Raw genomic sequence first — 23,712 nt, 5'->3', positions numbered from 1 at the left:
AGAACTTGGAAACACTCAGAGAGATGGGATTTGTTTTATTTTGTTTTAAAATCTTTATGAGAAAAATGCATCCATGAACATGATAAAATCTCCAAGGCTACTGTAATCCACAAACATATCGTAATCCATAAACATTTTGGAATACATGAGTTTCCTATATTCCACAAGATTTTTGCAGCCCACATGTTCCTTCCTTCAGAACTTCCAACCTGCTTCTTTTTGAAGAGAACTTTTGAATTATATTAAATACATGCATTATAATTTCCTTATTGTAGCCATTCTTCCCTGCTCTGCTTCTCCAGTTTCCAAGAGATTTCACCCTTAGCAGAGTGTCTCAATTCTCCATGTGAGCAACTGCCAGAGAGGATCAAAGGATGGTTTTTTTAATTATTATTATTATTATTATTATTATTATTATTATTATTATTATTATTATTATTATTATTATTATTATTATTATTATTATTATTATTATTATTATTATTATTATTATTATTATTATTACTACTACTACTACTACTACTACTACTACTACTACTACTACTACTACTATTATTATTATTTAATTTATTTAATTTATTTAATTTATTTAATTTATTAATTTAATTTATACCCCGCCTATCTGGCCCACCGGACCAGTGCTCAACACAAGCATGACAAGGAGGCATGTCCTCCAAGCATCAATGGCCACTTGTGATTGCATATGTAGAAAATCCCCTTTATGCTCAGGTGCTCAGGAAAAAGATGCCTAGCATGGTGGCAGCTGGAGTCATCCCCCCTATCATGAGATGCAAACTAGGCCCCCAGTAAATGCCCAGGTATACCCTTTGTTGTGCTCACATTATCTCTTCCACTAGGAAAAGAATGTTCACAGGCAGGACTTTCATAAAAATGAGCAAAAGCAAATGCTATATTTAGCTCAAACATGACACCCCCCCAAAAAAAAACCTGACACCACAGTCTACGTTTATTTAGCAGCAAGTCTCTTTGAGTACATGGGAACTTGGTGCCAGGAAATTGGGTACATGATTACGGCCATATGTATTCATGTGTGTTTGCATGAATTTTCACATGTATTCGTACCATTGGGTGAGAGCTTTTTGTAAATTTATTTTATGTCTTTGCTGACCAGAAGGTTAAGGTTGACCCCAAGATCACAAAAGATGTTTTGCAATTTGGCTTAGTTAATTAGCAATGTATATTATGTTAATTTAAGTCTTCTTGCATTGTTTTAATGATCCCAAAGAAATGTTGCTATATTATTCTCTCTCTCTCTCTCTCTCTCTCTCTCTCTCTGTGTGTGTGTGTGTGTGTGTGTGTGTGTGTGTGTGTGTGAGAGAGAGAGAGAGAGAGAGAGAGAGAGTCTGCATTAATTTGTTTAATTAGTCATGCAGCTGTACTATCAGTTCAACAGAGCCTAGCTGGAAGTCAGTGCAAAGCCAATTGTCCTTTTGGTAAAATGTGTTCTTAAGCCAGAATATTATGACTATAATTCTTCCTTAACTGTCCAACAGCAGGTTAACAGCTATGTACCCTATTTGGGCTCATTAAGTGAGAAAAGAATGGAAATTATTCTCAGTCAAATGTCAATGAGATGAATGAAGTCTTAGGGCAGTGTTGTAAAAGGTAAGCATTGAAAGGTGAGGAAGAAAAGAAAAGAAAAGAAAAGAATGTAGGATTTCCTAAAGATTTGCAAGTACACAGTACAGCCCTTCACAAGAGTGGAGCTCTGGAAATCAGAGGAGCGTTCAGAACTTTATGTGACAGCTGAGGTAGTTTCCAAATAACAGAGGTCAAATGTTGGAATTCAACTGGAGTATAACACTGTCCTTTTAATCCCAACATTTGGCCACAAGGCCATGGCCCTTAACATTTCTCTTCCAGGTCTTCCTTTGATTAGGTAATTTGTGCTGTTCACAAGTTGATGCGAAGATTCATGGGACCTTCACACAATATAACTGGATTTCTCACTCAAGCGCCCAGTGGGAGACTCATTTAAACTGTATTCGTTTTTTGAAATGTTCTTTGAGCAAACCAAATAACATAAGCCAAACCCTCAGTATGATTATTAATTGCAGATAAAGCAGCTGCTTTAAAAAGACATTCTTTGCTACACACAGTAGGCTGGAGATGACTTAACCACAGCACTTAGTAAAAAAGATCTACAATTAGCTGGTAGCCCCTTTGACCTAAAGCAAAAATAAGAGGTTGTGTCTCAGGACAAACTTTTAGAGGACAAACACATGCACACATCCTCTAAGACATGTTTGTCTGTGTATCAAAGAATAGTAAGAGGATTCTCTGCATCCCTATCTAAATCTCTGGGGTGGGGCATCAAAGTGGGATTTATAGCTCATGATATTTCTGTACAGAGTCTGATGGATATATATTTATCTATTGATCTATTAATTCATTGGTTATCAATCTATTGATCCATCTAGATATGAAACACAGAGAGTGGGTGCCACAGAGTGAATATCACCCCCATTTTTTTAAAAAAAATTAACATTCAGCAGAACTTATTAAAAATCCTAGTGAGCATCCTATAACCAAGCTCACAAGCTCAGAAGAGTAAAATTAGAATAAAGAATCTGCATGCCTTTTTTTTCCCTACAGCCCGTACAGATTTCTTTCCAAAGCCCAAGGGAGGCATAGATAAATGAACATTTGTCCTCCAGAAGATAATTCCACAGCTTTGGGGGTGTAGTTGAAATAATAAATCATAATCGCGTGCCATCAAATCAATTGTGACTTACAGCAAATGTTTTAAGGGTTTTCAAGATAGACAACTGATTTATTCTTCCTTCTTCTACTGGTGCCCTGGAACTGTGCAGTTTTCCTAAGCCCACACAGTCTGGCTCTACTTGCAGGAGGCACACTGGGGAACCAAAACTCCCAAGCTTTGCCTCTGTAGACAGATACCTGAACCACTGAGCTAAAAACAGTGCTTTCCTTCAGATATCCTAATATGAGAACAGAGAGTCTTAATTAGAATGTCCTTAAAAGCTAAGCCTACTTCCAAGATTCCTTAAAAGGATCCCCATTCAATGGAGGGGGCACACAGTCGCTTTTCTCTCCAAAATGGATCCATCCCCATGCCTCAACATCAACCCTCCCCACTTTGGCATCCATACACACCAAACAAAATAGCATAGCAAATGACATTTTTAAAACATGAGGGAGTGGGGATGTCTAAACAGCATATAACTTCTGAGATCCATCAGTAGTATGCTTATATGTGTCCTAAATGAACCTGGGAGAAAAGTGCTGCCTTTATAAAATAATTTATTTCTAACATAGGGTAACAGGGAAGTAAAAGGGATTGAGGTTAAGGGGAAGAGGAGAAACAATGACATACTAACATCCATTCTATACATATTGCCATATCAACATTCCAAATTGCTCTTTTTACTATTTTCTGCCTTCCACATTTAAGTTCTCATTCTAATGCATGTTCTTCAAGCGATGTCTGATGACTCAAACCATTTATAGAATAAATCCCATCTTTCAGTTGCCTTTTGTAGAGCACAGCCCTTCATTACTTCTGATAAAATGTCCATTTCCGCTGTTTCCCATATCTTCTCTGTAAGATCTTCTTGTTTCGGTACCGTCGGACTTTTCCAGTTTTTGGCATAAAGAATTCTAGCTGCAGTAACTACATATATAACTATATACTTCTTTGCCTTATCTTTGTTATCAGGTATCATGCTCAATAAAAACAGTTCTGGGGTTAATGGAACCTTACAAAGCAATATTTGTTGCAGCACAACATGCACTCTTTTCCAATACTGTTTCGCTACTCTACATGACCACCGCATATGATAATAGCTTCTCACATGTGCTTCACATTTCCAACAGACATTTGAAACATCTGTATATATCTTCGACAATTTTTCTGGAGTCACATGCCACCTATAAAACATCTTATATATATTCTCTTTAAAATTAACCGATCTTGTAAGCTTTATATTATTTTGCCATATTTTCAACCATTGATCAATATCAATATTATGCCCTATGTTTTGAGCCCACTTAGTTATACATTCTTTAACCATTTCATCTTACATTTTGATTTCTAACAGATAATTACAGTATACATTTTCTTAACTATTTTATCTTTTGAACCTAATAAAAGGTTATCAAATGTTGTTTGTTCTGAATAAAAACCCTCTATTCTGTCTTTTGTATATCTACAAAGGTGCTGCCTTCATATCCACTCCCTTGCTGCCCCCAGATGAGCCACAGCCAATGACAACCAATGTTCCACCCTGATTTTCCACAACCAGTGGAACAATAAAGGAAACCACAATTGGCATATGGCCCTCTGAGAAAGTCCCCCACACTGAGAAGTTGTCACTGACCTCTCTCAACTCCAACATGCCAATGGACTGCAAACTGGTGCTTGGTTAAGTTGCAGCAACTGCTAGTATTGTTCAGTGGGTTGGAGTATCTGACTAGGGAACCAGAAGCTAGGAGTTCAAATCCCCACTGCATTTGCTGAGAGAGGACCTAGCCCCATGGCCTAAGGCTCTGGAGATTGACGAGCATGTGAAGTTGCTAAGGTTCTTGCTGTGCCACTTGGGTAAACTTGGGGGAAGCAGCAGAGTCCCAGAGCACCACCAGAAGAAATCCCTGGGAATATTCCCATAAATTAGAATGGACTTGATGGCACATGGTTGTGGAGTCCCCAGGCTGTCATTTCTATGCCAACCAAAGATTCTGAGAGATCTTTGCATTCCTCTGTTAATGGGAAAATGGCACTTGTCTAACAACAAAGCAAGTGGCAGGCAATGCTAATATGGAGCGCTTGGGTGATCTTAAAGATGGACATGAGACTGTCTCCTTTGTTACCATATATCCTCCTACCCCTGTAATATAAATGTCATTCTCTTTAATCTGAATGTTTGATGAAGCCAAGGTTTGAGACATTCTCTTGGCAGCTCAGATAAAGAACCTGCATGGTGTTCCCTCCTCTTCCCCTTTCCAGGAAAGCTTTCTGTGTTTCCAATCTGTTTTCTTACATTTTTAAAGCACAGGCTGACTGCCTTTGACTGCCATGCAGTTTGTACATATCTGGTAGCAGATTTGTGCTTGACTTTATTCGGCAAGACTGCTTTAGAGCTGGCAAGCACTATCTCTCCTGTACATGATAATGCCACATTCAGAATGACAGCGGTCCAAGCCTTGGGGCAGGAAATGCTTCTTGAGATATGTTCAGTTGCCGCTTAACTGTGTTTTGCCCGAGGTGCTGGGAAAGAAGCCACCAATGCTTTCAGACATGTTTAAGCATTTTAATAGTGTCGTGGCTTGTCAGAATAATGCTGCAGTACTAACTGGGTGCTATGCATGGCATAGCTGCAATTAAGAAACACGGATCTGCAAGTGGGACTCTAGTCATTACAGTATATCTTAGCTTGAATATCCTAATTTCTTCACTCCTTGCAGTGTGATCCATCATGTGTGTCTACGTAGATTTAAAGATCCACGGCTTTGCTTTCACATACAGTTTGCCATCTGGACTTTCATTCTTCCTGTTTCTAACCAAGGTTTCCACTGTTGTATATGGTGTGAGGATGGACAAGTTGTTCTACTCTAGATACTGTTGGATTGCAAAATTAGAGATGGGAGCTCTGTGCTTCATACAAAAGCATGAAGCACGGCACCACAGCTGGTGATGAGCTCCATCTCCCTTTCCCCAGGCCACCTGGTCCACTTACAGGGCTCTGCATGCCGCTGGGGTTCTTCTTTGACAGCAGCACTCCAATTTGGGCAGCAGCCCAGCCAGTCTTTCCACACCTCCTCAGACAAGCAACCACTTTGGTGAGGAGGTTGGATGGGGGAGTCTCCCTGCGCAGGCAATTAGTGGTTGGCTGCCTGGGGAGGCAGGGAAAGACTGGCTAGATTCCTGCCTGGATTGGAGTGCCAAATAAGGACCCTAGAAGCATGAGGAGGCTGATAAGTGGGCCAGGCAGGAAAGGAAATGAAACTCACCACCACCTGTGATATTTATTTATTTATTTATTTATTCGGTTTTTACCCCGCCCCTCTAGACAAAGTCTACTCGGGGCGGCTTACATCAGTTAAAACAAGTTTAAAACATATAAAATGCATTTATACTAATTAGTTCTAAATAATGCCATGCTTCATATGAAGCAGAAAGCTCCCATCTCCAATTGCAATTATCATGATTACAGATGGGGGTATTCATGTACGAATATGAATATCCCCCCGCAGTTGGTGTTAACAAGGGTGAGGAGGCCGGTAAGTGGCCAATCCACTGTGGACACAGACAGCACAGTTCTACCAAGGGCTCCGCAGTGCACAGTCCACTCGCCACTCCAGGCAGGAGGTGGGAGGACAAGCGTCGCTGCATGGTCGAAGAGTGGTGAGTAGATTGCGCGTTGCAGAGCCATTGGTAGAATTGCACTGTCCGCGTCTACGGTGGATCAGTGAGTGGACCGTCCAGCACATGGACGCTTGTTAACACCACCAGTGCAGGGATATCTGTATTCATATACGAATACCCTCATTTCTAGTCATGATCCCTCACCATCGGGTAAGCTGCATAAGGCTCATATGGGTTGAGGTCTAGTAACATGTGCTTCGTCACTATTGCCCAACTCTGATATATTAGTAAATGCATGGTTGGAAGGGGATGAATTGGGGGTAAGTGCATGTACACTGTGATTAGAACAAAACCTGGAAGTGGAAAGCAAAACAAGGCAAATTTCATACTGGTGCCACTTATAAATGAAATCAAATAACTGAGAATCCCAACAGGTAGCTGGATCAGCCTTCCACCCTTCCAAGGTCAGTAAAATGAAAACCCAGCTCACAGGGTGTGGGTGCAAAGTGTTGTTTGCATAATTACGTTGCAAACTGTCCAGAGAACGCTTTAGCAGTATGGAGTGGTATATAAGTCAAAACAACTACAACATCTGGAAGAATTTTGATATTGTGATCTTTGTAAGCACCTCTGGTTGATTTATTTGTGAGTCTTTTGTGTATTTGTATTTTTCAAATGCCTACAATACTGAGGTTTCGAAGAGGCTACCAGCAGCATTACTGCAGTTCTTAAAAATCAAAATGTTTGGCTTTGCAGTGAAAGCAAGGAAACCACGATGTTTAACATAGGAGACATTGATGCTGTATAGCTGTTAGTTCTGTAATTTGTTTTATTTGCTGTGGAAAGGGGAATTTAAAAAATCTTCTGTTACTCAGTTCTGGCTTAATGTGAACTTTACAATCTCCCAGATAGGTTTAATGCCTTGCTTTAGTGACAACAGGCAATCATTCTAGCCCTAAAGCGGAAGGCATCCAGAAACTGCATAAACATTGCATGCATATAAATAGCCATGTTCATTTGCATGCTGCTGTGCAAAGCAGTAAGGAGAAACATTAAAAAATTAAAAAAATTAAAAAGGTTTTAGCAAACTTACCTAGCTGCAGCAGAGCAGAGCAAGGTAAGACACAGGGGCAGACAGTTCCATTCGGATCTGTCCCACTAGGTAGAAAAGTACTTGCAGAAGGTAAAGATTCCCCTTGACAGTTTTGTCCAGTCGTGTCCGACTCTAGGTGGCGGTGCTGATCTCCGTTTCCAACCCATAAAGCTAGCATTTGTCCACAGACAATCCTCCATGGTCACATGGCCAGCGCAACTAGACACAGAACACTTTACCTTCCCACTAAGATGGTACCTATTTATCTACTCTCATGTTTGCATTTTTGCATGCTTTCAAACTGCTAGGCTGGCGGGAACTGCCTGAAGCAATTGGTGTTAATCTTCCTTATATTTTTCCCCTGGGGGAAGATTGTTGGCCCTCAATTTTACATGCATTTTATTTTTTTCTCTCTTTTTTAATGTACAGTGATGGTGAAATGTTCTCTATCTGAATGTGTGAAGTTGTTTTCAACAGAGGCAACCAGCCTGCCAAACTCACTGTTGTCTCTTCGGATAGGTAGAGGCTGGAGAAATTTCTGTTCCATTTATTTTTGTAAATAGTTTTTCCCCCCAGAAGTTGCAAGTTGATTCCTATTCATAATGCCCAAATGTTGAATTAAAATATCATAGCTACCAGGAATTCTGGGAAATCCAAAATGCAGCACCATATTGGATGCACCATATTGATGGCTCAACATCAGATCCCTTTGACATCTGAAGTGGAGTGAAACAGGGCTGTATCCTCACGCTGACCCTGTTTGCTGCAGCACACCTTTGGAACTGCAACAGAAGGTGTCTATCTCCAGACTAAGTCAGATGGAAAGCTCTTTAATCTCTCTAAATTGAGAGTGAATACCAAAGTCCAGCTGAAATGCATGCAGGACATCATCTTTGCCAATGATGCAGTTGTTGTTGCCCATTCTGCTGAAGAGCTCCAACAACTCATGAATCATTTTAGCAAGGCCTGCCAAGACTTTGGACTAACAATCAGCCTGAAGAAAACACAAGTCATGGGCCCGGGTGTGGACTCACCTCCCTCTAAAACCATCTCCACACAAGAATTGGAGGTTGTTCATGACTTTGTGGACCTTGGCTCAATGATCTCTGACATTCTCTCCCTAGATGTCAAGCTGGATAAATGCATTGGCAAAGCAGCTACCATGTTCTCTAGACTCTCAAAGAGAGTATGGTTCAATAAGAAGCTGATGGCATATACCAAGATCCAGGTCTATGGAGCCTGTATCCTGATTACACTCCTGTACTGCAGTGAGTCCTGGACCGTTTGTGCATGGCAGGAGAGGAAGCTGAACATGTTCCATATGCGTTTTCTCCTACACATTTTTGGTATCACCTGGCAGGAGAAAGTTCCAAACAGAGTAGCCCTAGATCGACCTGGAATTTTTAGCATGTATACATTACTGAAACAGTGACATCTGCATTGGCTTGGGCATGTTGTGAGAATGGCTGATGGTTGGATTCCAAAAGATCTCCTGTATAGAGAATTAGTGCAGGGAAATCACCCCAGAGGCCACAGCTGTGATACAAGGATATCTGCAAGTGGGATCTGAAGGCCTTAGAAATGGACCCCAACAGATGGGAAACCTTGACATCTGAGTGTTCAGCCTGGAGGCATGCAGTGCATCACGGCCTCTCCCAGTTTGAAGAGACCCTTGTCCAGCAGGCCAAGGCGAAGAGGCAGCCCCCGAAGCAGCAAAATCAGGGAGCTGGACAGGCTTGCCTAGCTCCCTGATTTGTCTTTGTATTTGTCTTCAGTGTGAAAGGGATTGTCACTCTCAAATTGACCTTCTCAGCCACATTAGACACTGTTCCAAGCCCTCTATTCAGAGCATGCTACCATAGTCTCTTGAGGCTACATTAGATACACTATTGTGTGATGGTTAGAGTGTTGGGCTAGGATTCAAGAGACCTTTTGCCCATGAAATACACCGAGTTACCACGGGCCTGTCACATTATCTCAGTCAGAGCAGCCTTACAGGGCTGTTTTGATGATAAAGTAGATGAGAACATTCTGTCTTAAACTTATTAGAGGAAAGGCAGGATACAAATATAAACAAATAGAAACACTTACTTTTTCTAGGGTCTGTAACTGTAGATGCATCTGCCCAGTTCTAGATATCTGGATGCTGAAAAGTCTGATCTTGAGTTCCTGTGCGTTCTGTTCCGTTTTGAAGTATTTACCAATATGCAACAACCTCCTATCTGCACAGAAGTAATGCTAGTTTTAAAAATCCCAAAATAAAGAGAAAGTGAAACTGACAGCTTCCCTCACCCCCTAACAGGGGTTCTCCAGTGTCTCACTCAAAAGGGTCTGTCCCAGCATCTCTACCCAAGATCCTTTTGACTTATGTCTTGCACAGTGTGAGCTGTGTGAATGGGTAAATGTGTCATTTCCATTTTATCTTGGACTCACTAAAAACAAGCAGACCTCAAATTGTTTCCATCCGTAGTGAGAATGCTTGCCATAGATCTCCCCACCCCACACACACACACTTCTGGCTGATCCAAGTGTCTGCGTTGTGCAAGAGATCGGGAGGACTGGTGTCTCTATCAGACAGGGAACAAGAAAGAGGAGTCCCCACCACCAGTGTTCCTGGGGAGAGCATGTGAAAGCATGTCCATTCCCACTCTATCAGCCCTGATCCACTATTTGAGGCAACAGGTTACTGTGTTTTATTAGGGTCCTGGGAAGGCCTGCTCTTTTCGGAAGCTCCAATGTACCATGGACTAGGTGTACCTATTCCTTACAGAGGTTGCAGGGAAGAGGAATTACTGACAGCAGCACTGGCAATGCAGTGGCTGAGTACAAAACATGTTTACATATATTTCTGGCCATCATACCCTAAGCAACCACTTAAGACAAAACACATTGCCTCTTGGGACAGCCAGATCTTGATAGAGGGAACCCTATTCCATAATAGGTTGAGGGATCCTGGCAATGACCTGCATAATACATCAGTGCCCCTTCGTTTCATCTTCATTGTCCATTGCTGTAGGAAACAACATCTAAGAACATTTTCAGAAACATTCAAGAATCAAGACGTGCTTTACAATTGTGTCTCCTGCCCACAGGCCAATGAGGTGGCCCTGGAAGAGGTTGCACAACATACTGCAAATTAGATCCCTGCCCCCACAAAAGAATAAGGTGTTCAAATCTGCTCTTATTTAGTCCTGTGATTTATGTTTTATATGTTTGAAATTTTCTTTATTGTCAGTAAAGTTTGTTCCTCTGTTTCTGCAACAGCAAGTTCAGTGCTATAAGTTAGTCGCTTACTAAGCTCTTTAATGAGGGGACTACTGTGGAAGCATAAAGTGGCTGAATACTTATGTCCAAAAGTCATTTGAGAGCCAAAGGTCTAGAATTTCATGTCTGAGTACCCCCCCAAAAAAAGTTCTGCAGATTTTCAAAAACTATTCATCAAGATTAGGTGCCCTAGTTACCACTCCAGATCAGATGAGTTTGAGAAGCTAGTCTGTCAGATGTGCCTTTGAGAATGCTCTGTATAAATTCTCCTGGATATGAGAAATATCAGTTTAGTACAAGAAAACTGGAGCTGTGCAGATCAGTTTCTGAACTGTCCTTAGGTGTTTTGCCCCTTGTTTCAGTCCAGATGTGGTTTAGGGTTAAAAGAGAAAAGAGAATTTACAAAGAAAATAGGAGGGAAACATGCAAGTCAATCCCTTTAGTGTATTCGCAAAGGCTTTCACGGCCGGGATCTAATTGTTGTTGTGGGTTTTTCAGGCTCTTTGGCTGTGTTCTGAAGGTTGTTTTTTCCTAACGTTTTGCCAGTCTCTGTGGCCGGCATCTTCAGAGGACAGCACTTTGTGCTCTGGTCTGTGGGCAGGAGACACAATTGTCACCAGAGCACAGAGTGCTGTCCTCTGAAGATGGCAGCCACATCTTCAGAGATGTGAAACGTTAGGAAGAACCACCTTCAGAACATGGTCAAAGAGCCCGAAAAACCCACAACAACCAATCCCTTTAGTCTTTCTGTTTTGCCAGTTTAATGTTGAGGATAAGTTTGCTACCATTTTAAAAAATATATATTTATTATACTATTGGGGTCAGTAATACATATTGGAATGTTCAGTTTTCTTAATGCTTTATTGACTGCTGGCACTCACAGTGACATAACTCTCCAATTAAGCTTGACGGCTAGCACTGTGGTCTCCAATGAAGTGTCTAAGTTTGTAAATGATTTATTTATTAGAACTGAAAAAATGCAGATTCCATGTATAAAAAAATAAGCCTGGATGCTTCTGGGCCTTAGAAGTAACTTTTAGTTAAAGTAGAATTTCTTTGGATCATGAAATATCATTATAGTAATATTTTTGAGGTAAGTGGACTGGGAAACATACACTGTTATTTTTAACATTGAAAATAAAAGCCAAATTTTCAATTGTTTTAGTATAACTGGATAACATATTAGTGAGAGAGGCAAGCCATACTATACAGCTATGGTGATTTCAATTCCTTCAATTAGAACTGGTAATCAAAAGGGTAGATTTAATTACCTAGAAGATGAAACTGGTTTGGATGAGTAGACTGCATGAAATCTAATCCTAAGCATCATTAGGAATTCAAAATTGAATTAGGAACATGAACAATGGAAAGTGCATTGCATTAATTTAAGGGCAAACATGTCTGTGAAACCTGAGATGTGCTTTTGTTATATCGGTCACACAAAAACAGTCTTCTGTGCCATGATACACTTAATGATAATTTACTTTCACAGTACTTGAATAATGTTTCCTTAATTTTAAACAAAGGTTTACTTTTAAAAGTACTGCAACGTCTCAAATTGTTTCTATCAAATTCTGACAGAATGATGAGCACTTGAAATTCTAATGTTTATTTTTATATTTAAGCATGTCAAGAAGATTTGAATGAATTGACCCATTAACAGATCCTAGAACTGGTCTAAATATCATGTAAAATAAAATAAGGGGAAGATTTCTGGAGTGCTAAACTGCTGGTGTTAGAAGGAAGAAATACATTTTTAAAACTACCCCACTTAATTTGTTCCTTGTAATAAATAAATGCATGGCACTTTCTAAGTGACAGAGCATTTAAAAATATATAACACCCTGTAATGGATCCTGCTGGCCAGACTCCTTACTATAGCCGCTCTGTCACACTACCTCCCACTTCCTTTGAGTGGGAGTGCCCAGAGAGACAAGGCAGGGAGACGGCTATGAGTCCTGCCTGCTATCACTTTGGTCCCAACAGCTTGTGAGGCAGTGCATGCACCAGGGGTTAAATACAGGCGTACCTCAGTTTAGGAAAGCCTCAGTTAAGTAAATCCATTGAAAATAATACCTCAGTTTATGATTTTTTATTTTTTTTTATTTTTTTTTGCAATATGAAGCAAGTTTCCCCAGGATGCATTGAGCCTGGGAGGTTTAAAGCACTGCCCCCGTGCCTGCATTCCTATGGGAAACCGTGTTTCAGTGTGCAAATTTTTCGCAATACAAAACGTCCCAGAGAACTCATTAAATTCGTAAACCGAGGTACGCCTGTATACAAAATTATGATAGGCTGCAACCAGCTCCCATAAAAAAAGTAATATTAGCTATTTTATTAGCTTGACTGAGGTTAAGGACTGGAAAGTTAGTACCACCCCTCCCCCTCTCAGTCACCTTCCAGACATTGGCTTGAAAGGTTGTTTTAAAAGGAAAAAGTAAGGGGGTAAATGTCAATTCAGAGAAAAGGGGGAACTAGTTCTACGTATGTACCACAGTAAATTGTCGTTACAGAATTACAGCATACAAAATATTTCTATGTGAAAATAGCATTCAAATGATCCCCATGGCTTCTCTTTTCCTCACTTTCTCTCCAGACCTGTAAAGGAGAGGGAGCTGTAGTCGACATTTGTTTCACTATCGGTTTCACCTAGAAAACCCTTCTTACTCAAATCTTTCTTAGGCTTTCTTTGGAATTTTTCAGCTCAAACCTATCTTAGATCCATGCATTTTCTCACACTTCAATTTTTTTTTTTTTTTTTTTTTGGCTGGCTCAGGGCCTAAATATAGATGCGATGGAACCTGAAAGACTACTGCAATATTTTGAGGTGATGAATTATAACTGAGAATAGAACTTTAGCCCCAAAGGATTGCTTTGAACTTTCCATCTTGCAGTTTGGCTCATATGGCGCTTCAAAAGTGGAGAATGAAATTTGTCTGAGGAAAAATGGCAGAATAACTGGTCAGATATAGACAAGAATATAATGAGGAAAAAGATTGGCAACACTGCATCTGGTTAGAAAACAATGAGCTTTGTTGGGAGCAGGTAGCTTTATTGGCAAAGCTGATTTGCCTTGATGTGCTTGCTATGGTCTGCTTGGAATCTTTTGTCCCTTATTGGCTGAAATCTGCAAGTCACAACCAGAGTAAGTCCATTAAATCAGTGGAAGTTACACATATGTCGAACCACCAAATCCCTACTGATTGTGTCTTTGCTCTCCAAAAAAGAAAGAAAGGAAAATTCTAAATGCAAAACTAAGAGAAGTTCATAACCAGTCATTAATATCTGGAAATACTCATCATGAATAGCCAGATTGCCCTAGCATTATCTTCTCCATCATCACTTCTATTGCTCTGATAGCAAAGGCTCTCCCTTCAGACTTACCACCATCCATATGTTTTAGTTGATATAGCTAGAGTCAGAGATGGACTGGGAAACGAGTATTCCCAAATATCAGAACAGAGCTCATGAAAGTTAATGAAGTATGTATACAATGTGTACACACACACATGCATGTAGCTCGTTCTCTCTTTTGCAGCCAGCCCTTTCCAGAGCAATGGAATGCTACTGTAAAAGATCTTCTAGCCTTTGAGGTAGGTTTTCAGAATATTATATGAGGAAGACTCAAAAGTTCCTTTGGATCTTGGCCTTGAAATTTTAGCAGAAAACAAATTACATGGGATGTTTTTACTGTATCTATTTTCTCAAAAGAACCTTAAAATATTTCTCCTGATGATAGTAACACCAGGAATAAGTAACCACAATAAACCAGATTTTTCTAAACAGATTGTATTTGAAAAGGAATTATAGACTCCAAGAGCTTACTAAAGGGGGAAGTGATGGCAGGGATGTGTTTCGTGTTGTTCTAAGAAAATGCTAAGAGGATTTTCCTGCTTAAAACTCAAAGAGCATCATGTGTGCCCAAGTAATAAATTATTATCCCTGCTTCTTACCTTTGGGGAGTTTGAGAGTAATTCCAGGTTTACCATGATGAACAGCAGTGCTTTCTTGTTATGTTCTCTGCATGCTGTGTACCGCTCCCTAGCCACAGTTGAGATGGGCTGACAAATGTCAATATACCTGTTATCTATTGCTGAGGAAGAAGAACAAAGCTGTCAGAACCTAAGGGGGAAAAAATAAACAAAAGCAGAAAGTTAATTCCCCAAAATTTGGAACACCATACATTCAAAACACACAAATAGCCAGCAAAAATCATCAGTAAAAGTCTAAAGTAGTATCAAGCCATAAACAGAGATATAGAAGCTGAGGGTCTAATCCTGTATCTCTGTCTCTTCCCTTGAATTTTATACAGCAGTTGTGTAATATGTGCCCCCCTCCCCACCCAGAAACTGTTGAATTTCATTATTAGCTTTTTTTTGATTAGCACAGATTTGAAACACACAGGGCCAACTCAAACATGAGGGGCAGATACCTCAAGCAGCAGTTGTGTGAAATGATTAGACTTGTACTAGGGCATAAGATTGCTGCCTGCCTCCTCAGCTACCCTACTCCTTTCAAAAGGAAGAGGTGCCATTTTGTCAGGGTCCAAGTAAGATTTGAAGGGCAGTCCAGTCGGACGTTTTACCTGGAACTGAAGAGGAGAAGGGAGTTGGTCCCTGGTCATTTGCCTCAGACAACAAAATATTTTAGGTCAACCCAAGTTCAAAAAACATCAGAAGACCCACAAGTTCACCCTGCCTCAGTGTAGGTCAAGGTTAATTAATTACACAGAAATTGAAAAAAAAAAGGGGGGGGGTTGTGTCTTTTAAAAAAGTAAACAGGAAAACTGTCACGTTTGATTTCTTTTTTTTTCCCCAGGCAGGCTTTTAATATGCAAACTGTTGTCCAGGAAAGAATTTTAAGGGTGGGGGGAAAGTCATTTTATTTTTATCTTTTAAAATGTGTTTGTAGGTTGTTTAAAACAGAATGTATATAGTAGCTTTTTAGAACAAGCATATTTAGTTGTTTATTCTTTAATTTATTTTGTTTGTGATTATTTTAAATACTTTTAAAAACCATTGGTAAGCTGCCTTGCGTCCCTCTAAGGGGAGATAGATAGATAGATAGATAGATAGATAGATAGATAGATAGATAGATAGATAGATAGATAGATAGATAGATAGATAGATAGATAGATAGATTGAATGATTGATTGATTGATTGATTGATTGATTGATTGATTGATTGATTGATTGATTGATTGATTTTCTAATGTCCTAGCACTCAGTGAAGTTTACAGCAACTACAAGAGGAGAAAAGCAGTTGCCCAAAGCTATGTACACTATTGACCAAACTCTGGAAGGCAGTGGAAGACAGGAGGGCCTGGCATGCTCCAGTACATGGGGTCACGAAGAGTCTGACACGACTTAATGACTAAACAACAACAAAAATGTACACTATGCCACAAAGAGGATTGGCAAGTGTCACTTAGCCATGTGCCCACTCTCTTCATACATCTTGTTCGTTACTAGATTGGCAGTTATGATTCGTATGAGTGTCATTTCTTCCTTGGAAGCCTAGTCTATTGTATCAAAATGGCCACATAATTATATAATTTATAATGTGGATACATTTTGTTTAACTCATTGCAATGAAATTGTTCTTGGTCATATGGCTAGATGGCCCTCACCTGTGATTCAGCTTCAAGCCAGATGTCTGATCTTGTTTCTTATGCTAATTTGCTCTTCTTTCCTCAATGAATGTTCCAGTCTCTCCACCACAACACCCATCCTTGTCCTGTTGACTTCAGTATGTGCAATCGTATTTCCTACAAATCTGATAAAAGAAACTTAATTAACACATAATACAGCAGTTTCTTCTAATTAGCTGAAACTAAGAACTTTGAAAAATACCTTGGAAATCATTTATAGATTGGAATCCTGATGATGTCTTTGCATAACATCTCATGATGAATTGTGATTAACTGACAATGCACTGGGGGGGGCATCTCAGTAATAAAATCATGTCTATGATCAGGCATGCAACCGAGACATTCCCCAGATCCGTCACAATTATTTGCAATTAGCTGCAACAAATTAAGCAAAACGTATGCATATATTAGGATTCTGGCCATAATATAATTTACTTCCGTTATGTATAGGTAGATCTAAATTAGAACTCATTCCTAATCTATTGTAATTACAGCTATTGCTAAATTAAACATATATTAACTGATGAATCATATTCGTTTTAGATTATATATATATATATATATATATATATATATATATATATATAATTTTATAAGAATAAAAAGGTTTCAATATAAAAACTTACAGTTTTTTAGATGATCTGTTTCACATATCTAAGAGGCATTTGTTCCATCTGAGAGAAAATAGGAAGTGCTCACAATGACACTTGCTGTCTGTATCTTCCATAAGCACTTTTTAAAATACATAAAACTTTAAGTTTTAAAACAGCACTCCCAATTAATCAGACACACCTTTTCACTAAATCAAGAGTTTGAACTAAACAAGCACAGAATATAGAAGTTCTAGTTGTAATGTGAAGATTCCTAATATGTCATTGTGGGTTTGGATTCTGCAAAAGGTACAGGAATATAATAGCATCAGGAACATTCCTCACAGTCATGCATTTCCCCAGTACATTTTTAATCAACAAACACTCCTACAGTTAGATTCGTACATGAACACATAGACTACTTTTTGTGAATGCAAATCATTGTCACTGCTTAAAGCTGTTGTTTGTGTGTTCCTAACCATTTCTTATTGCTGTGTATTTTAATGCATGATATGCAAACAGTATGCAATTTTCTGGAGACTTGTGCACATGTAATTGTATATATAACTAAATGAATGTTTCTATTGGCTTAAAACAGCTCCACAGTGATCTTGCTCCTTAACAATCAGGCCCACATAGCATGCTTCCATAAGGTCTTTAAATGAATTAATATTCTGTGTCAATTTCTCCTTGGTGGAAGGTGCATTTCTTACTGTAGCTAAAACGGAGTGTTTATTCAATTTCTCAGAACAAATTACAGATAAGAAATCAAGAGCACATATTTACAAAATTTTTCAAAATGTGGCATCAGGTCATTCCAAGGTAATACTCACAGATATTGTGCAGAAGTCATCACAAATTTAAAGGATGGTTTTGCCTTGTCATACCTGTTTAATTATCTGACTTGATCTGTCCTTTGGCAAAAGCTGAAGTATATCCCAAGCTAATGCTGCATGAGCAGAATAAAAACAAGGATGTAAAACTCCAGGCACCCAGTCAAAATTGGTGCCTAAAACATCAGTCCTGGAGCCTGACATGGAAGAGGGGGCAGGAAGGAGATTACTCCTTCCATGGTTGATGCTTCATGCAGGATTGCCATACGTGACTCACTGGAGAATATATAATTGTATGCCTTTATCTATTGTTGGCACATCCAAATTCTAATTTACTGCACAGTCCAAATCCACTTAAGGTACAAAGGAGATAATGGGCTTTGTGTGAAATAGCGATGCCCTGCCCTCCTCAAAGTAAGTAAGTAAGTAAGTAAGTAAGTAAGTAAGTAAGTAAGTAAGTAAGTAAGTAAGTAAGTAGGTAGGTAGGTAAACAAACAAACAGGCAAATAAATAAATAAATAAATAAATAAATAAATAAATAAATAAATAAATAAATAAATAAATCCTGCACCTACAATCCAAAATCCCTTTGATATTGAAGAGGGTTCTCATAGTAATCAATTGTATGCAGTGAGACCACATACTTTTCAAATCTAGTACCAAATTAGAGTGTTGGTTAGTGGAGTGGAACTGAGCCTTTTCCATTAACTGAAATATCATCAGAATACTGAACAAAGCCAAAAGCCTCACAGTGCTATTCACAGTCCTTGAGGATAGCAGACCACATCCTTAGATTTGTCACCAGATTTTCCTTGAATTGAAATGTAAAGTGAATGAAGAGATTCTTTATCAGGTAAAATATCCAGGAAATGCTAAAGAAATCACACTGAGCAATTATAGCACTAGCAGCATCTCTCGGGGGACATTTCATACAGCTGTGTACTTCGAAAATAAATTGCCAATGCAAAACCAACCTCTAAAATTATTTTTGTTTGACTCCTGGTGGCTACCATCAGGAACAGGATTCTAAAGGCTGTTGTTGTCCTTTCTTTGCAGATTCAAGACCTTTACCAGATGTAGCCCTGACTGGGAAGTGCACTCGGGAATGTGATGAATACGGCCATTCGGACTCCTGCTGGATGCCTGTGCGCACTTCGCCTGAAAGGAAGCAGAAGAGCCAGCCAAAACTCTCCACTTTCATGCCTGTTGATGAACGGGGCAGTCAAGAGAAGCTGGCCAATGGAGAAGCCTCCGTGATGGGTGACCGCAACAGAAACCTCCTTAACAAAAAGTTGACCTCATCCTATGAGACCTTCAGTGCAGCCAGTTTCAGCAAAAGTGAGGAAGCCCGCCCAGAGGATATTCCCCTCACACAGAAAGGGGAATACAAGCCATCTCCCGTCAATACTTTAACTAGAAGAGAAGTTTACCTTTAGGCTACGAAGAAATAATAATACAGTTCTCTCACAAATTAGAAGGGGATAAAAGGCAAAAACCTATCAATCAAAATGATTTCAACTCAAAAAGAAAAGAAAGTCTATCAAGAAAGGGGGCTACCAAAGAGACAAAAGCTTGGCCTGCCACTTCTGCCTCCATGCCAGGCATTTACATACCCTGTCTGCCTGACTATACTGTACAATGTAGAAACCATTGTTGTTCCTGCATGCCTAATTCCCTGCTCACCAATCTTAATTTCCCTAAATTTCAGTTGTAAATTCCTTTCAAGGTAACAAGTCTGAAATTGAAAAGAAACTCAGAAACTGTTGTTACCTTCCACACACTGCTGAAGCATAGTTTAAGCCACTCTGGTTCTCATTTGGTGGTCATTTGACTTGTTTGCAGTGACAAGTCAGAGGGAAAATAAAATTCTTATATATGTATGTAGGCATATATATATATCTATATCTGTATCTCCGTACTCCCAGGATCCCATCCGATTATTGCTGGTTTCCATTCAGAGATAAACCTTCAGAAACCATACTAAAATAAATATATAAATGAACACTTTTTTAAAAAGAGCACTTTCTGAAGATCACAGCTTTAATACTGTCCCGTGGCTGGAAAGAACAGAAAATATATTCACTCTGAGATTATAGGCTAAAATATGACAAATCCCCTATAATCATGAACCGTTGATTCTATTTTATCCATAGGATAACAACTAACTCTGCCTCTGCCTTTGTCCTTCTGCTATTCCTTCCTCCCCCTCTCCGTCTCTCTCTCTCTCTCTCTCCCTCCCTCTCAGTCTCTTTCTCTGCTGATCACTCTCTTTTGCCTCTCCTTTCTTTCACCAACATTTTTAATTTCAACATAAACAACATGATGATGGCATGTATCGTGACATACTAAGAATAAACTGTTAAACTAGTGTCGTTTTCTGTGAGACCAAGTTTTAATCTGGATGACCATAGTAACTAAAAGGCCAAAGAACATACTACTGTGGATCAGGGGAATTGCTCATTGGTCTTGGCTTAGAAACAGATACGCACAGATACATAAGCATATCTGCCACATGCATTTGCATAGCAGTCTATGCTGCAAGCCCAGATGACGTAATTGTTTCCCAAATGGATTTTAGTTGAACGCCCGAAGGAATGGATGATATGGGCTTGCTTGTAGCAGCATGACATGTTATAAGCTGTGGGAACGTGATCCTCGAGTTCCAGAGTATCTTTTCCTTAGGAGATTTCAGATCCATCCAGAAGGCTGTGTTGATGAGCTCCAAGAAATATTGAGGGGAAATCTGAAAGAAGAATGAAGTAAAGGCAGTGGAAAGAACATGCTTCAAGTCAAGTATGACACCATCTTTGTTAAGAGTGGATGCTAACCCTTGGGTTATCAGTGTTCCAGGTTAATCATTTGCTCTTGGCAAAGGTATTATGCAGGTTTTCTTAAAACGTAAGTGCATTTAAGCTGAGTCCTGTGCAATACAAAGCCAATGTTGAGACTCAAGGTGACTGGTTGTCTTGACTGATGTCGCCACCAACATGCTCTGTGCAAAATAGTTTTGTCTGTGACAAGTTACAAAGAATCCAGACCTGATCATGATGGTGCAGAGTTCTGAGCCTGTGACAGTTCTCATAGTTTGCACTATATAAAGAGGATAGATACCTGTAAATGGACCAGATATATTTTGTGCAATAAGAAGTTACAGAGCATGTAGAATCTGAGGTAGTTCTGTGTTGATAATGACATAGTAATAAAGAATGGCTGAACTTGGACATTCACATGAAACTGACAATCGGTCAATTCAGTGGGGACAGCTTGAGAAGGGGTGCCAAGAGAAACCAGCCCCTCTAGTTGTTTAACTTGGCATTAAAGCATGACTAGATGGTTCTAGTAGACTGTAGTGATAAGATAGCTTGGGTAGTTTCTTGCTTTAAAAATGACATAGATTATATTATTAAACAGACTGAAAAATAGGCTGACTGATCGGTACAAACTCATCACAGCTTTTGTCTTTTGAATTCTCAGTAGCAAAGTGCCCTTTTGTGCATCTTCCTTGCAGTTCTGTTTTACTTTGCAGTTAGTTTCAGTGTAATAGTAAGAAATTGGGCATCTATGAATTAGGAAGAGACAAAAAAGTTAAAGAAAATGTCAAGAGTGATTGATCATTCTAATGTATCATTCTTTTCAATTTCAGAGATGCAAATTTTGGTGTTAATAGAGAACTGACTAAATCAGTTACTGTGTTTGTACAACTAAGTGTCTGTTAAAGATGCAATGCTTCTCAAAGAGTTTACATTAAATATGGCACATTTCTTGAAAGTTTCAACAGAAAATATAACTGCATTGCTGCAGTGTCAGAAAAGCTATTTTTTTTAAATCCTAATGTATTAAATATACACCCGAGAGCCACTAAGTGAGAGAGATCTAAACAAAATATTTCTCTTTCTAACCTCTTTTCTAGAAAGCCAATACAGGTCAGAAAAGACCTTCAGGATTAACAGGATTAGCAAATATTCCCCATTTTGTGTGTTACATAACAGCAAATCATGTGACAGAGAAATTTACTTAATTTATTCATAGATCTAAAATGGGCACAAAAGGATAACAAAAAAGAAAAAGAAAAAGAAAGAAAGAAACACCGTGTACATGTATGTATTTGAGGTAATTCTAGTAAAATCTAGCCATCAAAACATAGTCAGTTGCTTCTTATGACCCAGCATGAGACACAAATATATTTTTGTGTGTTTTTTATTTAAAATTAGTTAAACCTGGTGACACTCATTATATAGAGTGCTTTTATAAAAAAAATGAAAATGAAAATGAAAAATTTTAGCGTGAATGCAAAATATGCAACTGTGCCTTTTATACCTGTTGTTATGGTAAAAATGGTGGTTGGGGTTGGACACTAAAAATTAATGGGCTATTCCCACTTTTTGAACCTGTATGTTTAACCTTGTTTATTTTCTGAGAAATGAAAAATGATATATTAAAAAATGCCTTCTACCAAACTCAGATAATGGACCAGTCTTAAATATCATTCATTATTTAAACAAATGCAATGGGGAAAAACTATGTGGTTTTGAGGTGGGACTTTTGTTATCAGAGAGAAAGCTACAGCATAGTTCTTTTAAGGAGAAATGGATCCATTTAGAAGAGAAATTGATACTTCACTGTTATTTTTTAAAATGCTTTTAGAAGCTATTTTACTTTCATTTTACACACCTGACTCCTATTTTGTTTGTTTACTTTTTAATTTCAGACGGAAATCAAAGGAACTGTGCATGCATTTTACATTGGACACATTTATAGTTTGATGCATCACTTATGTAACTTTATATGAATTAGAAAATGTCCGTATTAACTTCAGTTTAAAGTCTAATGCTCATTCCAACCTCCAGATATGCTAATATTTAGTCAATATAATTTCTGACTGGCCTGCTGCCTGAGTTTTAGAAAACAAGGCAGGTATTATTTTTCTGTGGGGAAAGAACTCAAATGAGAGATTGAAGGTGCTTGACTGAAAGACTACCCTGGGAAGTTGTCACATAGGAAAACAAAGATGTAGCAAAACGGAGAGAGAAAGATTGAGAGAAGGGCAAAATGAAACTACCGTAAATACAGCCATCACTAAAAGACATTTATGGCATTTGAAGAGTGGAAGAATGGGACAGTTTTGCTTATGTTCCATCAGTGATAATGATCCATTGTTTCCTTAAATGCTGAAAAGGAGGAGATGGACAATGGTAGGGCTGAAACCAGTCCCAACATTTAAGTTGGGCAGTTGCCTGAAGAGCATAATACGTGGAAGAAGGCATCATTTTCCAGCTACCTGGGGTACACTTTCAGACATTTCTTTTCCTGAATTGTGAAGCACTTACATTCAGTGTGGTTACGATCTGTTTGTAATATTAATCATTGACTATTGTTCTGCAACTTGGATGTTGATAGTGAAGCAGAGAACAACTTATCATTGTTTATTATGAGTCACTATGCACGCAACTATGCTAAAAATGGCAAAAATGTATTCAACGCTAGTCCACCTCTATTTATGAAAGATTTTGCATAATTTAATTTGCTTTTGTACAGTTTTATGTAAATAAATTGCTTGTCATTTTTGTCTCTGCAAATTAAACTATAACATGTTCAAATGATCATCCCATCTGTGTGCTTTCTGCAAGCAACATAGAAGAAAATGCAAGAGGTTTACATGTAAGATGTACTTCAAATATAGAAAATGTGATTTTGTGTATTGACTGTTTTCCCAAACCCTTTCTTTTACTGCTTGTGAGACACACAAATTTTTATTGGATTTTATTATATCTTATCCATATGGTGAGCAGCTGCACACACGCAACATTGTACTTTCATCCCATGAAATTTATCATAAATATTTTTTTACCTTTCCATTTCTCCTGCAAAATGTACTCATATAGAAATTGTTCATCTATTTCCACAGACTTTTGAGCCTAGAGCAACCTGCTTAAAAA

The 23,712-nt window shown here is 38.8% G+C and overlaps 1 protein-coding gene and 1 long non-coding RNA gene across 9 annotated transcripts in view; one reads left to right on the top strand and one right to left on the bottom strand.

The window, feature by feature from the left end:
- PCDH7 (protocadherin 7) overlaps positions 1 to 23,373 on the top strand; it is a 481,200-nt gene extending 457,827 nt beyond the window's left edge. For all 8 annotated transcript variants that reach the window (XM_078394028.1, XM_073001119.2, XM_078394032.1 and 5 more), the window contains one exon: positions 18,833 to 23,373. In XM_078394028.1, coding sequence (XP_078250154.1) covers positions 18,833 to 19,212 — 380 coding nt within the window. In that variant the 3' untranslated portion in view covers positions 19,213 to 23,373. The remainder of the gene's footprint in view (positions 1 to 18,832) is intronic.
- LOC140707489 (uncharacterized) lies at positions 990 to 18,752 on the bottom strand. Its single transcript, XR_012087591.2, has 3 exons — positions 16,556 to 18,752; positions 16,333 to 16,478; positions 990 to 14,825 (listed from the first exon to the last, which is right to left on the bottom strand). It is a non-coding gene; the product is annotated as an uncharacterized LOC140707489 (long non-coding RNA).
- Positions 23,374 to 23,712: the final 339 nt, after the last annotated feature.

This window comes from Pogona vitticeps, chromosome 5, assembly GCF_051106095.1.
Source record: "Pogona vitticeps strain Pit_001003342236 chromosome 5, PviZW2.1, whole genome shotgun sequence".
Lineage (NCBI taxonomy): Eukaryota > Metazoa > Chordata > Lepidosauria > Squamata > Agamidae > Pogona > Pogona vitticeps.
This window is presented reverse-complemented; position numbering and strand designations above follow the sequence as displayed.